Raw genomic sequence first — 19,786 nt, 5'->3', positions numbered from 1 at the left:
TAGGACCGGTTTTGGGGTTTCACCCCTCTTCAGCCAGGATACCTTAATTCCAGTTGCATGGAGAGCGCGGGACCCACGTCTGGGCATACCCGTCCCACTCGGGGTGACAAATGCAAAACCAACAGTTGATGGACAGAGTGCAGAACAATGTCATACATTCACCCCAGTACAGAGATCTGGGCCTTTACATCTGAAACCCTTCTAAATCAAAACACAACAAAGTAGCTAACTTTACGTACCTATACACCCTCAACCAGAGAATGACCAGCTTCGATTGCAGAACTATAACAGTTAACCGTGCCTATAACTTAAACGATCCTTGTACAATTCTGCCAAAACATTTGCAATCATAATCTCATCTGCCTCAACGAGATCCAAATCCCGTTCTGCGCACCAGTATAATCAAACTTTCCACGCGTTTGCATACCTCTTCCTGGTACCAGGCACCCATGAATTCTGAAGCCTCTCCTGATAAGCTTGCGAATCTCCTAGATTTCCTGAAATGCTCCAAACTAGAAGGATGAGCACACCTGACTCTACAAGAGGATGTTCGGTCTCGTCCACATTTCATAGAAGAACCTTCTCTGATAGATCCTCTATATCTAATCCCATTACCGACGGGTACAAAGCCTGAGTTTTCCAAAACGGAGTCAATAGAACTAGTTTGCATATCTGTCTCCTTACCTGCATTAGTACGCTCTGTATCATCGAAAATGAATGGAATGCATAAACCTTCATATCTCGTCAATCCAGACTGAAAACATATACCGCTATCGCACCCAGATCCGGTATCCAACTCACATACACTCTCAACTGGTTGGTCTACCTTGGCACAAACAAATCTACTTCCAATCGACCCAACTTCTTCTCCACCAATTGAAATATCCTCGAGTCCAGTTTCCAATCCCTGAAATCCCTAAAATATCTCAAATTCCAATCTGCAACCAAATTCTCTTTCCCCGGGAAATACTGCACATATTCACTTTCAACTCCATGCAAAACTTCCAGAAATCCTTTGCTAACTCTGATTATCTTCTCTACCTGCTCCCTCCTAGCTTGTTTATATATGTCACTGCAGTTATATTGTCCGTCTTCAAAAACACTGAAGTTCTCTTTATCTGATTTCTGAAACTGCCGACTGCCAATTCCCCTGCTTTCAATTCCAAGCAATTTATGTGCTTCTCCCTTTTGCATACATTCCATCTACCACCTGTCTGCTGAGAGTCCAATCTTGCACCCCAGTCTAAATTGCTCACTTCTGTTTCCAACACAAAATCTGGACATATCCCAAAAATTGCTCGACCATTCCATGCCTGTAAATTTTCCAACCACCACATCAACTCCTCCTTTGCTTCTATATCCAGCTTCACTCGGTCTCCATAGCAAAGACCTTTGCTTAGTCCCAAATTCTTGACCCTTTTTTAAGCTCTGTAGCGTAGTAGGCCTGGAAATACTGCCTGAATTGAAGAAGACAAAAGGCCAATTACTCTTGCCAACTGTCCCAAGCTGACCTCTTTTTTTTTCAACATAAAACTTACCTCTTGCTTTATTAAAGTAATCTTCCTCTCCGGTAATTACATTTTTCTTGTCACAGTGTCCACTACAAACATCAAAAACGTCATCCTTTGAGTTGCTTCCATTACCGACTTCTCCATGTTTATCACAAATCCTAGGTCTCTCAATAAACCCTGTACCATCACAACATTATCTTTCAGCTTCACAATACTCTGCTCCATCAACAATATGTTGTCCAGGTAAACTATCAAATGTACCCCTCTTTCTCTTAAATAACCAACAACTGACCTCAAAACCTTTGAGAATCACCATGGGATCAAGGAGAAACAAACGGAAGACATGTGAACTGGTGCAACTAACCTTTCCATCTCAACTGAAGGTAACTTTGACTCTCCTTTGTCATTGGAATTAAAAAATAAGCATCCTTTAAATCTATTTTGGCCATTAAATCGTTTTCCATTAAAATATCCCTTAACAGATGGATTCCTTCCATCATTAAATATCTGTATATTACGTATAAATTAAATTCCATTAAATGTATTACTGGTCTCCAACCCTTTCCTCTCTTTTCCACTACAAAAAGAGTACTCATGAACCCTTTCTGTTCCTCTAATACCTTTAGTATTGCCTCCTTTTGTAACATTTCCTCTATTTCTTGTTCCACAATCTCTTTTATCTGTTCCTGAAAGATAATTTCCCTTGGTTCTTTTTCCTGAAATGGTTCCATACGAAACTCTATTATATACCCTTTCACGGTTTCCAGAAACCACATATCTCTTGTTACTTTCTCCAATTCTTTTATTAAAAACCTTAGCCTTCCTCCAGTATTTCTCTGGCTAAAACCAGTTACTCTCTTCATACTCACCTTGGTGTCCTGCTTGTATTCCTGTTTGGAACCCTGACCTTCCTTGATCTCCTCTGCTCTACTTCGTTGTGGGTAGAAGCTTCCAGAATACACAGACCCTGTACCTCTGTATACTCCTCTTCCTTGGGAATTTCCTGCTTGATAATATTGGCCTCTGACATAAGGGTGGCCGAAAGATTAGCTTAGTCTTCCAGTCCTGCCATATAAATTCCAATCTCCAAACACCTTTATCATAGAAACATGTGCTTTGTCTAAAGCAGTAAATGTCTGCACATGTTTTCCAAGGACTTAACTAGTCCTTTCCCAAATAAAACTCCTTTTGACTCTTTTTAACTCATCAATCGACTCTTTTTAGCAAAATCGCCTAATTTCGGGCTAATTATAAAAAGCACTGCCTTGCTTCTTTCAGCAATTAATCCTGCATTTGCGTTTCCAATAAAACATATAGCCCTTGGGCTACAACCTCTCAATAAGTTAATATCCAGATCCGTCCCATTCTTAAAGGATTCTTCCACCTTATCAAAGATCCTAGCTACAGGACCCAAACTATCTAGCAATGAATTTATCCTTGCATTGCTTTAAGGAACGTTCTAATCTCTTCCTAGAATCATGTCCCAATTTTAACAAGTATGTAATAAGGTCAGGATCCAAATTTGGGTTCATAGTTTCCTTGACCTCAATCACTGGCCATGAACATTCTGCGTGCATGAGATTTCTCTCATTTCTTTCCAAGGGACGCCTTATCCAGTGCTTAATGTATTCTGCTACATGCCCCAAAGGACACCATTCAGAACTTCTAGGAAGTCTTATTTGAGTTGGATTAAGCAAATTGTTGCCCAGTGGATTCTTCAATTCTCTTATTTCAGACTCATTCGAATTATTAAAGTCTGAGAACTCATCCTCATTATAACCCAAATCTAAATTATATCCTTCAACATCATTCTGAACCTGTTCTGACCAGGTGGGCTGTTCGCCCTTTTTCATTGCAGGGTTACCCTGCCTCTCTTGCGTGCACCAGAACACCAGAAATAGAAAGTCTTGTTATCTTATGTACCATCTCAGTCTTTTTTTTGTATGTCTGATCATTGTGTTTCGTCTTCTTGAAACATTTTCCTCCTGCTCCCCTATTCTGACCTTCCTCTCCTTCAGACAAGGTCCAAAACTCCTTCTCCTCCTCTACATCCTGTATCCTTCTCTTATCTTCTTTATTCATCTTTCTACAGTTTCATGTACTTTATTTCCTATTTTCCTTTCTATCAATCTTTTAATAATGTCTTCCTGAATTTCCTTTTGACCTATGTCCCCACTCTCACTCCTTTCTGTTTCCTTCTATGTAATATCGTTCTAACTTTAAATGTTTTCCAACTTTATATGCTTTCGCTTTTTTTCCCTTGATCACGTACTGTTTTAGCTCCCCGATCGGCAACGGTCAGCAGAAACTGTCACTGCTGCCGATCCGATGCGCGTTGCCTGGCAACCTCTAGTGCTCATACTCGCAACGTCATCTGTAACCTGCAAAAGCCCAATCGGCTTTTGAAACATAGGTGTCTCATCAGACGCTCTCCAAATAGGCTCTATCTCCCACAGAAACAAGCCCTAAAGACACGCATCCCTTGACTGCGTGCTCATACTTTTCGAGTCGTGAGCAGATTTTAAACGATTCAAGGTTCGTCTTGCGCACGTCTATAAAGGTAAGGTATTTATAAACAAGTTTTTCTAAAAGCTACTCGCATATTGTTTTTTATATATTTAAACCACAGAACCTATCCTGCCCACATTTTATTCTATCTTTAAAACAATCAGACTTACACCAAAACCCATGCACTCCTCCTAAAGCCCACAAATTGGGTTTAAACCAGATTTCTATACACACACATTAAACTAATAACATACATCAAATATTCTGTAATTAAACATTCAATTGAAAAGGGGAACAACCTTTACAACGCAACTTTTACAACGCACTACCATTACAACGCATTTTTTACAACGCATAATCCATTACAACGCATGACATTACAACGCATGACACTACAACGCATTTTTAAAAACTACCTTTACAACGCATTCCATTACAACGCATACTACCATTACAACGCATACCATTACAACGCATAATATTACACTATACTATCCAACACTTACCCTACTGATGCACCCCCTGGAGTTAGAATAGTAATTTTTACCCCTATACTATCCAACACTTACCCTACTGTTGCACCCCCTGGAGTTAGAATAGTAATTTTTACCCCTATACTATCCAACACTTACCCTACTGATGCACCCCCTGGAGTTAGAATAGTAATTTTTACCCCTATACTATCCAACACTTACCCTACTGATGCACCCCCTGGAGTTAGAATAGTAATTTTTACCCCTATACTAACCAACACTTACCCTACTGATGCACCCCCTGGAGTTAGAATAGTAATTTTTACCCCTATACTATCCAACACTTACCCTACTGTTGCACCCCCTGGAGTTAGAATAGTAATTTTTACCCCTATACTATCCAACACTTACCCTACTGTTGCACCCCCTGGAGTTAGAATAGTAATTTTTACCCCTATACTATCCAACACTTACCCTACTGTTGCACCCCCTGGAGTTAGAATAGTAATTTTTACACCTATACTATCTAATACTTACCTTAAATGTAATTTAATATTATGCGTTGTAATGGTATGCGTTGTAAAGGTAGTATGCGTTGTAATGGTAGTGCGTTGTAAAGGTATTTTTTTAAAATGCGTTGTAGTGTCATGCGTTGTAATGTCATGCGTTGTAATGGATTATGCGTTGTAAAAAATGCGCTGTAAGTGCATGCGTTGTAAAAGTGTGCGTTGTAACGTCATACATCCATTGAAAACAATATTACACCCTTAAACGTGTACCAGTAAAGAGAATACTTATCTTATCTGCTCAGAAGCAGCAAACAAAAGAGGATGAGCCTGAAATGTTGAAGGCTTGTGTTGTATTTGAAGTTCTGATTAATTGTGACTTCATGTTGTTCTTTTGAAGCTTTTAAAGTGCTGCTCAGAAGTGGGTGAATAAAAAGTAATGCATAATAGCAACCGCTGAGACCCCCGATCCCACGACCACCACCCGCACCAACCGCCTGCTCGCCTGGACCAACATCAACGACGACGACACCATCAAGATCATGAACACCGTCCACTCCGGATCCCCGGAAGACCCCTGCCCACACCACATCTTCACCAAAGCCAGCAGCACCATCGCACCCCATCTCCGGAAAACCATCAACATCTCCTTTGAGACAGCGACCTTCCCGGAGAGCTGGAAGCATGCAGAGATCAACGCCTTACTCAAGAAACCCAAGGCGGACCCCAAGGACCGCAAGAACTTCCAACCCATCTCCCTGCTCCCGTTCCCGGCGAAGGTCATAGAAAAGGCCGTCAACAAACAACTGACCAGCTTCCTCGAGGAGAACAGCATCCTAGACCCGTCCAAGTCTGGGTTCCTCAGCAACCACAGCACCAAAACTGCCCTCATCACCGCCACCGATGACATCAGGACCCTGCTTGACAACGGAGAAACCGCGGCCCTCATCCTTCTGGACCTGTCAGCCGCCTTCGACACGGTCTGCCACCGCACACTACGAACGCGCCTCTACGACGCCAGAATCCAAGAGAAGGCCCTGGACTGGACCACCTCCTTCCTCTCCGGCAGAACATAGAGTGTCCGCCTCCCCCCCTTCCGCTCTGAAGCCACCGAGATCATCTGCGGCGTACCCCAAGGCTCATCCCTCAGCCCAACGTTGTTCAACGTCTACATGGCAATGCTCGCCCACGTCGCACGACGGCACGACCTCAACATCATCTCCTACACCGACAACACCCAGCTGATCCTCTCCTTCACCAAAGACCCCCACACCGCCAAAACCAACCTCCATGAAGGAATGAAGGCCGTCGCCGACTGGATGAGAAACAGCCGACTGAAGCTAAACTCAGACAAGACAGAGGCCATCATCCTCGATCCACCCCCTCGTCTTGAGACGACTCCTGGTGGCCGACTGCACTAGGAGCACCCCCTACACCCACCGACCACGTACGCAACCTAGGGGTCATCCTCGACTCCACCCTTTCCATGACGAAGCAGGTCAGCGCCGTCTCCTCCTCCTGCTTCAACACCCTCCGCATGCTTCAGAAGATCTTCAAGTGGATCCCCACCGAAACAAGAAGGACGGTCACCCAGGCCCTTGTCAGCAGTAGACTGGACTACAGAAACGCACTCTACGCAGGAGCCCCGGCCAAACTCCTGAAATGGCTCCAACGCATCCAGAACGCCTCCGCACGCCTGATCCTCGACATCCCTCACCTCAGCCACATCACAACATCCACTCAGTGCTGGGACACTTATTCTCAGGAGACCAGCATCAGATCAACGCGATCACGGATGGATGTGATGTAACAGCCAGAGCTATTTACTGGGGAAGTGGAAAACCAGGCTCGAGTCTTGTGTAATGTAACTTTTGCTCATGTAAAGCGCTCCAATAACTTTGTGTCAAGTGTCTGCTATATAAAACTTCCCCAAGGAAATCTTGCTGAGATACTGAGGGGAGCCGCTATTCTACATACCACTCATGGTCAAAGGCTTAGTCAAGAAGTGAAGGCACTCAGTGTGAGCACTCCAACTTCTTGCATAGAGTTTAAAGAGCAGTAACTGTTCCTTCAGCTCCCATCCAACACTCAGGGCTCAAAACTGGGAACTACGACTGAGCATCGAGGTTCAATGTATAGACTTGAAACTATTCCGCTCTTTTTTGCAGAGTTCAACTCATCTCTTTGATGCTTTCAGATTCATGTTTACAGGTGCTTTACTTGGAGTTAAAACCCCCAAGAAGTCTGAGGGGCAGTAGAATCTAAAGCCCTAAATACTCCTAAGTATCCTCACTAGGAAATACGCATGAAGACACACGTGAAGAAGGTAATATTTTACTAAGCACAGCACATGGTACGTCACTCAGGACACTGACCTAAAAGGGGCCAACCGGTGAGTGATGTCACAATAGATCTCCAAACACCAGCTGACATCCTCAAACAAAGAACATTCGAGAGTGCTGATTGTTTCTCTTAAATATTCAAGACTGTGCAAAGAGAACAGTTTTCTCCCTCCACACTGAATGACCCCTTTATGACTGAATAACTATAAATAATGATGGCATTACCGTCCGTCCAGAGTGTGACAGTGTGAAGAGAGGTGTTCCCTGAGTGGAGACTGACCCTGGATAAACTTGTGTCTGTAGCACCCAAAAATCACAAGACGTGTTTATCGAGGTTACTCATCTTTTTCCATCTTAAAGCAAAATCTATAAACCTAATAAGATGGTGTCTGTGGTTTATAAATTACATGGCATTCAATATTAGAAATATTTTTGGTCTATCACAATTCTTTTATCTTTTGATCACAACACGTGCTGGTTCATTCTATTCAACAGACGGACTCCTCTCCGAGTTTTCCGTCCATGCAAACACATTATCTGCTCAGTATAACCTCCCCATGCCAAAATACCAAAACATCTTTGAAGCTTTCTTCCCCCTATGTCCACAAATATTTTATAGTCTATAAAATAAACGTCAGCTCGGCGGCCAGCATATTGCTCTGGTTCTCATTTTCGTGGTTTATCTCCTCGGCAGATGGGCGGTTCTGACGTGGTGCCGCGCAGCTGAGGCGCAGATTGGATGGGCAGGGTTTCAACAGAGGTTATCGGCGCGAGAGGATGAGCGCTCCATGGCACGGAAACGGAAGAAGCGTCACGTTTACCTCCCGGTGGGCTACCCTCGGGCGGATTCCAAAAGAGGTGTCTATCCTCACACTCATCCTTGATTTACTTCTACAAGTTATCCCGTGTCAGAGGAACGTCAAGAACAAGGCTTGAAACTAGGCGCCTCTTGGAAACCTGGAAATATTTTGATTGAATGCAGAAAGACACCTGCCAACTTGAAGAACAATTCTCACCGTGCGAGGAGAGGGCGGGACCTTGAAGGGGCGGGGCCTCGTGCCTAGAAGTACCCAGGAGGCACTTTTAAACCCCACCCTGCTCCCCAAGCCCCATCCTCCAAAAAACGCTAAAACAAAAGCCTGCTTAGGCTGGTTACGATATCCTGCGGTGTTTTCACACCCCAAAATAAACATCTGCAGTTCAAATCCTCTGGAAAACCCCTATTTACAATGGTTTTCAGTTTGTTTTTCCTGTCACCATGTGATATCGGCTTCTCAGTGGGAGACTGAGTTATGGTGAGACCCTAAACTATATGTCACACGTTGGCACAATGTGAGTTGACCGGTATGCAGAAAAGAAGAAATCTTCCAGGAGATCTGGCAGATAAACAAATGAACCCAGGTATCTCATTGACTCAACGTCTTAGGTCATAATGGTGCTTGAACTGTAGCATGCATACGCACCAGAGTTGAGCGCACCATGAATATGTACTTATCCAATGGGGCATCTTGTTCCGCCCTCCTGTGTGTCTGTGCACGCCTTAAAGAGTCTGCTGTATGTTGCGTACTCTCCAGGTTCTGGTCCATGGGTTACAGCCTACAGACCAGGTAGGTTGTGATGACCGACACAGAGCTGTCTGTCCGCATAGAGCATGAGGATACAGGTAAGCGCCAAGAAATTTGCGGCTGGCAATGAGGTCAGGATCTGATACATTCTCATTTGATCTCTTGCTTCCCATCCCTGCCTCATCTTCTGCTAGACAGATGCCAAAGTCTGTCTACCCTTAACTCACTGATGCTCCATTTGATGAGATATAGCATTTTAGGAAAGATCGCTCCATCCTCACCCCATATGTCTTGTACCCTCGGCTAGTCTCCCCTGGGCCCTCTTATCCATCTATCCTGCCCTCAGCGCTTACAAGTGACCTTGGGTGGTATCAAAGACTGCACCAATAAAGCAACCTAACCTATGAGTTTTAGAGTTTGTTCCCCAATGACTTGTACGTCCCAGATGACATCAAACTTCTCCAGGAAGACCCAAGGCTTGTTAATGAGGGTTTTATTTGTTAAAAGCATCACATTTGGAACACTTCTTTAGATTTAAGAGTTAACGAGAAAAGATGAAGCTGTAACTTTAAAATTAATGTCTTCTTTGGGTGGTTTGTAATTTTGTCTTCTTTATTGTACTGTAGTATTTACACAGTGCTTCATGTCCCTGTGCATGGCTCCAAAGTACATTATCAGAAAGACAGCACTCAACACCGTGTGGGAAACAGTGGCATAACACAAAATAATGCGGCCGCCCTGCAGATTAAGGGCCCCAAAGTCTCCCATATCTCACAGGTGTTTATAGGCTTTGGGTGAATGGGGGCTCCTGAATTTTTGGAGGACTCCTGATGGGCTGGGGACCCCAGCACAGCAGGGCCCTCTGGGGGGTAGGGGCAGGAATTTGTGGCTGTGAGAGCGTCCTATCTCTTGTTGTGAACCTTTGTGGGAAGGGCTTTGGTATCATGCATGAGTGACCAGAGAGGTGCTTCTATCCTGTCTAGCAGTTTGATGGAGGAAGTTGTGTGAGAGAAACCAACTGTAGTTAGCTGTCATCTCTTGGTATGTTTTGGGTTTCAATTACATGTCAATGTGTTTCTATGCTGCGTGCATCAGTTGGGTTGGTATAACTCACTATCACATTGTCTCATGCATAACTCACAGCCACGGCACCCAAACAACGAATGTTCCGGATGTAGGGGGAGGTGTGAACTACTCGAAGGCTGCAGCCGAGACATGCGGGCACGCCGGGCCCATCACCTCAATGCACCAAGGACATTGCAGTGCTGGAGCCATACTCGCATGACGTCAGCATCAAAAATATTTGTGATGGGGATAGGACAGGCAGCTGCCAGTCTGGCAGGCCAGAGACAATATTAGATGGGAAATGCCCCAAAATAAGTGCCGGTGGGGCCAACTGGCTCAAATTAACCAATACCTACCTTCAGGGGACCTCTCACTTCATTCCTCTGTTTTTTTCTCACTCTCCCTCACTACCCCTTAGGCAGGCTGTCTCTCTCTCTCTCTCTCTCTCTCTCTCTCTCTCTCTCTCTTTCTCTTTTTTCGTTCCCTCCCTGGTCCCTCGCTATTCTTCATACAAACTGTTTCACTAACTTTGTGCGTTACTGGGCCTCCCTGTGATGCACAAATTGAGTGCTTCAGCCCCCCTCATCTAGATGAGAGGTTGTGGAGCCTTAATCCGAGTCCCATTGGTTCCTACTTGAGTGTTTGCCCCTGCTCAGTTGCCACTCATATGAGGAGTAGGTATCCTGCCCTGCAATTGGACTCTTACTGCTGCTAGTTGATCCCACTCTCTACCCCCCAAATCCCATTGCAAACCTGCTGGGGACCAGGCGTGTACATTAAAGGCTGCTCTAGGTGAGAACAGATGGAAAGAAACATGAGAGACCATTGACTCAGAGTCAGTCTCATCGCGCTTGTGGAGAAAACTCATTATGTAACTGCAGTGCAGTGTTTCTCTCCAGTGTAGCTTCTTCTCTTATGTACACACAACTCTGCAGCCTCAGTTGGGCAGAGTGTACAAGATTGTGCTTTAATAATTATAGTGCCCATGCCATAGCGCACACAAGACTATTGGTAATCCTGCGAATTGAATGATGTACTGATCTGCTCCCGAGCTTTCAACACCAGAGACCTCAGTGACTCCTCGCCCAAAGGCAGCCCTTTGGCTTCAAAGACAGCAGGCTGGCAGCTGACAGTACAGATCTCTTTGGCCAAATGTTGCATCTGTGACTGTCGGGTTAGAGCTTCAGGCTGGGTAAACCAGGTTCACACTTAGATAGCTTACGCAACAAGAGCTCACAGATGAGTGCATGTGCAGACTCTGATAATATGGCTATTGGTTCACAAGCCAGCAACAGGCGTTAAAAAGCCCTAAGAATGTTGTACAAAATTAGTGAACAGTAGAAATTGTAAAAAGTGGTAGCCTATCACCTAAATTGGTATGGTTGACTAATATAGCCTTGTAGCCCACCGTAGCGGGCTTTACCAGCCATTAAAGTCTGGCTCCAGCATGAAAGGCCTGAGCCGCAGGCAAAGGTTTTAAGAAGGGAGTGGGCCTTTAATGGCCCGTATAGCCCAGCAACAGCAGGCTATAAAGCTAATAGAACATTACGCCACTAGAGGGCATAATGTTCTAACAAATAAAACAAAGACCTCAGTGGAGCCCGGGGGGATTTACATTCCCTCAAGTGTCACTGAGGTCTTTGTTCACAGCAACACCTATGAACGGCAAACATTGGAATGTTGGATGTCTGGGCTTTTACCAGCCATTAGAAGCCCAGAGCACTCCATTCTCTTCAATGGAGCTCCCAACAGTCCAATGTTCTACTGTAGCCTGAGAGCCCGACCTAGCAGGCTGTACCCGCCATTAAAGGCCCGCTCCAGCATTAAAGGCCCAAGCCAAAGGCCCGCTTCTGGGCTCTAAGACTAATGAGCATTACACCCGTAGAGGGCAGAATGTTCTAATTAGTAAAAACAAAGGCCTCTCTGAGCCCGAGAGGGTTTATATCCCCTCGGGCTCCGAGAGGCCTTTGTTCATAGCAGCAGCTGTGAAAGTAAAACAACATTGGAATGTTGCTCTCTGGGCTTCTACCATCCATTAGAAGCCCAGAGCACTCCACTGTCTACAATGGAGTTCTCAACATTCCAAAATTCTAATATGTGTTTTGTAGATTTACATGTAGGTTGTGTTGAGGAAGTTAACAGTACTCGTAATGAAATTCATAGCACAGTTAATGCAGGTGTGAAACATGTTAAAATCCTGATGAAATCCTTGACTTTTTCTGATCTGTCCAAATTGGTAATGTGTATGCTATGTGAAAAGGTAGAACTTTGTGTTTTTAGCTATTTTGTCAAGACGTTTTTTTCCAGTTTACAATTAACTAATTGGCATAGAGTGGTACTATGGTGTATCCATTACGGGGCAACTCAAGTCAAAGATGCCAGCTTTAGCAGACAACCATCCTTGTAAGGCAAACAGGACCATAGGACAGTTTTAGGTGTTGGAACCTAACAGGAGCCGGAGCCATTTTTGTGGTATTTTGTATTATTTTGTATGAATTTAATTCCAGCACATCAAAACAGATGTGTATAAAATCTGAGAGCATTTCTTTCAGTGTAATGACAGCATCAACAATAGAATAACCAAGATTGTGGATTTTAGCAGCACATGAAATTTAGTAGGTCCTGATTCACAAAGGTATGCCTATATTTTTGTGTAAGTTTACGTTTGGCATGGGATTTAAAAACACAGATTTAATAGTACGTTTACAACAGCAGAGACTCCGCAGATGGGGCGCAGAACTTAGCTCGTAAAAAAAAATAGATAGGCATATCCTATCTAAGATAGGATGTAGGATAGGCTATGCGTATGTGTGGAGTTCTCTGCCCCAACTGCAGTCTCCACAATTGTAAACTTACTATTACATTTGCGTTTGTGAATACCAAAACATACATAAACTTCCACAAAAATGTAAGTTTACCTTTGTGAATCAGGCCCGTTGTGTCTTCGTTGTCCAAGATCCTGTTGCTTTGTATAAAATAAGCTGTGTTAGTCCTACATGAGTTTCAAGTAAATATCTGCGGTCATGTATATTGTGTAACATACTTTTTTTTTACATTAATCTTGATTCTTTTGATGATATCAGATATTGACGAGTGTGCCTCCAGCAATGTGACTGTCTGCTCTCATATCTGCATCAATACTCCTGGAAGTTACAGATGCAGCTGTCTAGACGGCTACACGCTAGAAGAGGATGGGACGACGTGCATCAAAGGAGTCCAGGGTATGATGTCCTATAACCCATCGTTTGTCATCATGAACATTCTCTGCCTCGATGTACTACTGTTCTGCTATGCATTTCATGTAATAGTATACACATTTGCTGTAGTCAAGGTTTAACAAAGGTTCTGAACCTACCTAATAGATATATCTACTGCATAAATGTTCTTTGTAACAGGATACTGGTATTCTAGTTTCATATTTATGTGCAAAATTCTCGTACTCGCATTGTATTTGGGATCAAAATCCATTTTAAGTTGTTGTGGCTTGCTTTTCATGCTTTTAACTTCTTGCAAAGGATGGCATTGTAGCCTTTAACATCTCAGAGCATATGCTTAAATGTACATGCCTGGTCTGGCTTTTGAGGTCCAAGTGGAAAAGACAACAGAGATTGGCTGCCCAAAGCCCTAAACTTGGGATTTTACCTTTCATTTTGGGTACTTAAAACAGTATGCAACCTGTAGAAAGGCCTTCAAAAAGTCTGATCATACACACTAGATCTCACACCACCCTACTCTCCTTAACACTTCATACAAGTCTCAAAAGTTATTTGCAATCTCATAGGCTCTTGTTTTGTCGTACAAGATATTTTATTTCATACTCAGTAGAGACTGATATTGCAGTTTGAGCCAACACAGGTGCTTTATCAAACTGCATGCAAAGTTTGATCTATGTTATTTGCCATATTTCCAATAGTTTAACCAGGAAAACATAATGGCATGGATTCAATAGAACATTCAGTTTTTCAGTTTTAGCCCAGGTGTTATCTTTTGGTTGGAAGGTCCTCGACATGCCTTGAAAAACCGTGCCTTCCTGTCCTACATATTTTTCTGGCATGCTGATTGTGTTCTCTCCATTGATCCTGAGAACTAGAACAGGAAGTGCTCCATCTTTTTATTGTGCTGTTTGTTAACAGGCTGACTGGTGTCACATACTGTAAACACTCAAGCAGTAGTATTCCAGCCTTTTTACCTGTATCGCTACTCAAGGGGAGTAGTAGAGCACAGTATTGTAGACATTACTGTGATTTTGGTGCACTCAGGGAAGGATGGATATGGTTCTGGGATGGGCAAGGTCAGTCCTTGAGAGATCTGGCTATATGAATAACAATGTTAGCAATTCCCGCGTGGTGTTGTTCATGAGGAGATGAACGTGAGGGTGTGACTGTAGTAGACAACAGAGTAGCTGTATGTTTCCAGTTGATCCATGTTTGAATAATTAAACTAGTTGGCTATGGAAATGGGCTTTTTCGCATGATGGTAACATGATCGGGAGTTGGAATGAGATATACTATTCACTGTTTTAAGGGTTTGCTGGAATTTGAGAGGCGGACATATAATGGGCTTTTAAGGAGGAAGATGGTCCGGTAGTTTGTAAAGCGATGTGGAAAATGGGTAATGATAAATAGCATTGGATGTTCGCAGTATTGAATGTGCCAAGGACGCTCAGTTGCACCAGTCGCACATGGTACAGGTTTCAGGTGTCTCAGGTATTTTCAGATGTACAACCAGACACCAGTTACTGGGGGACACATTTATTATGGTTCTGCAGTTGCACATGAGTGACTCTCACAGCACAGCTTTTGTTAAGAGAAGGAGCACCAGTCACTCATGGCATCTTTTTTGGGATACAACCAGTGCACTGTTTTCATGGGGAATGGGCACATGGACTCTGAACACTCATCACCCCATTCTCAGATATCAGGAGGTGCACAAGTGCATGGCTCATTCCAGGTACAATTCTAATGTTTGTATTGCTGAACTACACTGATAACTCAAGACATTGAACTGGAGGTGCACACCAGGGCACCACTCACTAAACTAACATTTCTCTATGTGTAGTAGGTTTAAAGGAATACTAATCATTCAATGCATAGGTTTCAGGGAGCTCTCTAAGACACCACACCGTCACAGGGACACATGTCACACAGCAAAGGGTTTTTGGGTGTAGAAAGTGCAAATGTGTACTTATCACTTGAAGAAAGGTTCTCAGGACACAGGGTGTCACCCAGGGCAATGATCATACCAGACAGAATTTTGAGGGTGATGGGGGCACACAATATCCACTTATAACACAATTTTTGGGGAATTCAAGGGAGCCCTCAGCACTAAAATTAAAGTTCTACAGATGCAGCTCATGACCAGGGCACCTATTAAACAGGTCACATATTATAAGGTACATTTAATGTGGCAAAAGGTCATTAATTCAAGATATGGTCTGTTGTTTAGAGGCACATTTAATGTATTTTGTAGGATAGACCTTGAAGCAACCCAATAGACTCTGGCTTCAAGGGGTAGATCAAGTGGCCCTCATACCAATGTAGATAGTCTGTGGGCCCGCAGAGCTGAGATGATAGTCAGTAATGTGCCCAGGTCCCTGCATACCCTTACTCTAGGAAGTCAAAAACAAATGCAGCCCTCATGTTATGCATACAACTTCGCAAGCATGTGGTGAGGCATGCCATCGGTATTGGACTCCTCTTCCAGTTTCTATTCTGCTGTGTCATCACTTCTGTATCACTTTGAATGCTCTAACCTTAAACTGGGCGGTGGGCGTTCTATGTGTGCTTTCGTCAACACCTTTGTTGCTCTCTGTGCTAGTGAAGGTTTTTAAGTACAAGTGTTTCGCAAATGTCTTTCTCTCCTTGGCTTCTGCCACTGGATCAATAGGTCCTTTAACCACTCTCAGCTCCAAGTCCGTGGTGTCCTCTACTCTGGAACCGTAACTGTCCAGAGGATTCCATTGCAAGAAGGAATGACCCTTTCATAATTAAGTAGGATTTATCAGATAGCTCCTTTTAATGTTCTGTCATGTCTTCCCTGCACGGCCAGTGGATGCTAATCACTGCTTTTAGGGAGACCTAATGGGTGCACCAAGAGTAATTCCCCTAAGCTACAAACATTTTCAGAAATGCTGGTCAGTAGTCCATGGGATGTGACCCTACTTCTTTCAACCCTACAGTGAGCTACCTTAAACTAGCTATAAGAGGTGTCCCTGGCACTGCCAACAAAAGCGTGGCTTTCACCTTGGCTTGAGAGAAGAGAGAGGTAAGAACAGTATTGTATCAGAAACACTTCTAAAGTTATTCTCAACCACATTGTTTGCCTTACCCAATCACACTTTTTGAACCCTCAGCCTTCCATATGGCACAGAACCCTCACCATTAATACTTCCTAATTCTTCGACCGAGCTCTATAACTTTCTTCTGGTGAGAGTTGAGTGTAGCTCTTTCAGGGATGGCGTCTTGAGTTCAGGTGCTCAATTAGCTTTCATTTTTCCGATTCCATTAAATTTACTCGGTTCAAATTTGCAAAAGTAAACTTAGACCTCACGTCTAGGTTTAGACCTTAAGCCTAAGGGCTCGATTTTCAAAAGTAAATTTAGAAGTCGAAATTACCTTTGTGAACTGGACCTTTGACTTCAGGTCTTAACTCAGACTTCATGTTTAAGATTCCCTTTGTGAATTTGGCCCTAAATTCACATAATTTGTGTGGATATAGTAGCAGGACTGTACTTCTACAATGTGAAGTAATCTCTCTCTTAGCATACCTTCATTCAGAAGCTGGCAGGCACAGGAAGACACAGTGGTCCTAGCATGATTACTTCTGAAAGTCATCATTACTCCTACTTCAGTGCTTCATTATCAAAGTCTTATTTTCTCTCACTCCTTGCCATGCTCAGTGTGTCCCGTTCCAATATTTCACTTACCTTATTGTAGCTCCTGGTGAGTTCAGGGCTCATTATGAGTCCAACAGCAACAATGGTGTTGTAGTTACAGTCGGAATTACAAAGGCCTCAGGGTGCTGTATTTACAACGTTTGTTATTACCGCATGAGTAAATTCCATAATCCCAATCCAGGCAGATTCCCCTTTTTACATCAAATCGGGATTTAAATTAGGCTAGTAGCCTCGATTGCTCTTGTACACAGCAGAGGAGAATTAAAATAAAATTGTGACAAGAAACATTTTAGAGGGAATTCTTTTTTAATGTCTAGTCCAATGCCTCTCTCCTAGATGAGGACTCACCTTCATTAAGAAGGAAGTTAACGAGGAAGCCATGAACTCCAGTTATGAGGGTTACTGGTAGGAAGTCAGGCATTTACCCAACATTAGAAGAGCACGAATGTAAGCTAAGAGTATCCTTTGGTGCTCAATTAATTGCAAAGAAACAGTCCTCCTTGTCGCGGTTAACTTAAATTATGACAGCAAACATCAATATGCCTTAGGTGAAATCAAACAGGTATTTACCTGTTGGCTGTGTCTACCTGTGAGACTGTTCCAGCTTACCTGAGCTGTTCTTTGTGACTGTGGAGACCCATTGCTATGGCCTGCAGGGTTCGACTGTCGTGGCAGACACGTCACCAGCATCCAGGGAGTAATTACTGGCTCTTGGAGAGAGAAGTGTAAACAGCTACGACTGCCAAGTGCTACATCTCATGGTAGGACTAGGGGGACGCTGCCAGCACTTTAAGGCTACCTACTGGACAATGTGTTGTGGCTAAGAAAAACAACCCATTTTATCTACGTAGATGAATGCCGAGTTTCTGGGAGCTAAAGCCAGACCCAGATCATTAATCCACACAAGTGGTGCCAGCAAAAGACAGCAGAAATAGTACTGGAGCAGATACAACAATCCCAGCCTTAGGTAAATGACATGTGCTCACTCTTTGCTCTGCTTCTTGCACTGAATTGAAACTCAGTTGTCGCAGGGTGTTGCATTCTATATGTGATTCAGTAACTTGTATCTTTAAATGGTGTCATTTCTATTAATCTAATTAGGTGCTTTTCTGACACATAGAGGCAGCTTCAGAACAATGCATACGTGTTCATGGCATGCTCAGTCCAATCGCAGATGCACCAAATATAGAACTTTCCGCGGTAGAGTTATGAGTGGCTGGGTCACTGACATGGGCAGTGCCTCTGTGCATCCATCTAAAAATTGGTAGGATTGACAAGTATGCCAATTATCACCCACTTGGTTGGGATTAAAGGATGCGGTCCCTCTACAAATGTGGGTGAAAGAAACAATGCACAGCAAGTGTCTGGTACCCTCCTGACTGCAGTTTCGCATAGAGTGCTGGCCAGCACAGCTCTTGTTTCTCTGTTTTGCCCTTCCTGACATGGCAGGTACCTTCATCTTGCAGTTCACAGTCAGTGCTATGTTTTATAAATTCCAAGCTATACGTGCGTATTGCATTTAATCCGGTTGTCTATGATTCACCTTGAAGACTCCCCCCCCCCCCCCCCCCCGCTACATAGATACACATTTAGGGAGTCATTTAAAGGTTGGAGAATGTGATGAGGGGGTAGTGGGGGGGGGGGTCACCCATCCAAAAATCATTGAATTCCCCATCCACAACCCTTCAAGTCCTCTGCCTGTGGGTTTCTGTCAGTGGACCCTTCGCTGGCTGTATTTAGTGCGGCTTCCTACTCTTATTTACTCAGGGAGGCACAGTGGGTCTGGACAAAGAAAACAAACCCTGACCATAGGGAGAATTCTCCCTGCATATCATGGCCATGGTCCAACTTTGGGAGTTTGTTTGCAGCGCAGGGGTGCCAAAACCCTTTAAGGGGGCCCCCATTCAGCCTAATGGCAAGGAATATCTGTAAGCTATGAGAGATTCGGTGTTCCTCATCACATTAATTTGCATGAAAATGTTGTTTAAATAAATATTTGGATGTTAGTGAAATAGCTCTGCGAGATTCATGCGCGATTCGCTTGATTCAATTCTTGCGAAATCAACTCTGCGTTTCTTCTTGCCCAGGTCGAACAAATGACTACTAGTTTCAACTGGGTAATATTATTTGTACATAAAATATTGCATATTTTATAGTTTGTGAAACAACTGAAACTTGCATTGTATACCACTGCAAATACACTGCAAATGACGTAAAAACAGACACCGTGCTAATATTTGAGTAACACATCACATCTGATGATGTATTTTTTTTGCAAGAGTATTTTTAGATGAATGCAAATACGTTTTCACTCCACCACCTCCCACATCACAAATAACTCGGGTCTGGTTGTGTTCTGCCTTGGATACAGCCTTAGCACATCTGAAAATAGATCTGTTTGGCGATTGTTTGGCGATAACACGATGTTAGTTTTCCGTGGTATTAACACAGTAGCTGATTTACCAGACACCTAGTCATATATATCCCCTCTGGTTGGGTGTAACACATACATCATTTGCAAGAGTTTGTTGTGTTTGCAAAAGAGAATGTCTGTAGTGAAACCTAAACACGCCAAAGCTACTTCCTTTTCTTGGAGCATTAATTATCACTGGGGGCACCTTCAAACAAGTCAGTTTCACGGATAGAGTGAAATTGAATCAAAACAAATGTACCCTGATGACTGAAAGATTGCAGCTCACTTTATCAGTTATTTCAATCACTCGTGCTGGACAAGGCCGGCGGTGGCTTGCATGAGAAGAAATGCCACAGTAAATCAGTGCTCAGCAGCCAGGGCCTCAAAGAGCCATGATGCCTCTGGAAGAAATTCATAACACTGCATGCATGCAGTAAATCACGGTTAATGATGTGCCGTTTGTTATTTTAGGAAGTCAGACGTTCTAAAGTTTGGGAGAGTGGCGGGA

The 19,786-nt window shown here is 43.5% G+C and overlaps 1 protein-coding gene across 1 annotated transcript in view; it reads left to right on the top strand.

The window, feature by feature from the left end:
• The window catches only part of CCBE1 (collagen and calcium binding EGF domains 1), an 873,157-nt gene that overhangs the window by 805,854 nt on the left and 47,517 nt on the right, over positions 1-19,786 (top strand). Inside the window, exon 5 of the mRNA XM_085630518.1 lies at positions 13,054-13,191. Within this exon, the coding sequence (XP_085486644.1) occupies positions 13,054-13,191 (138 nt within the window). The remainder of the gene's footprint in view (positions 1-13,053; positions 13,192-19,786) is intronic.

This window comes from Triturus cristatus, chromosome 2_1 (genome assembly GCF_964204655.1).
Source record: "Triturus cristatus chromosome 2_1, aTriCri1.1, whole genome shotgun sequence".
Classification (NCBI taxonomy): Eukaryota; Metazoa; Chordata; class Amphibia; order Caudata; family Salamandridae; genus Triturus; species Triturus cristatus.
This window is presented reverse-complemented; position numbering and strand designations above follow the sequence as displayed.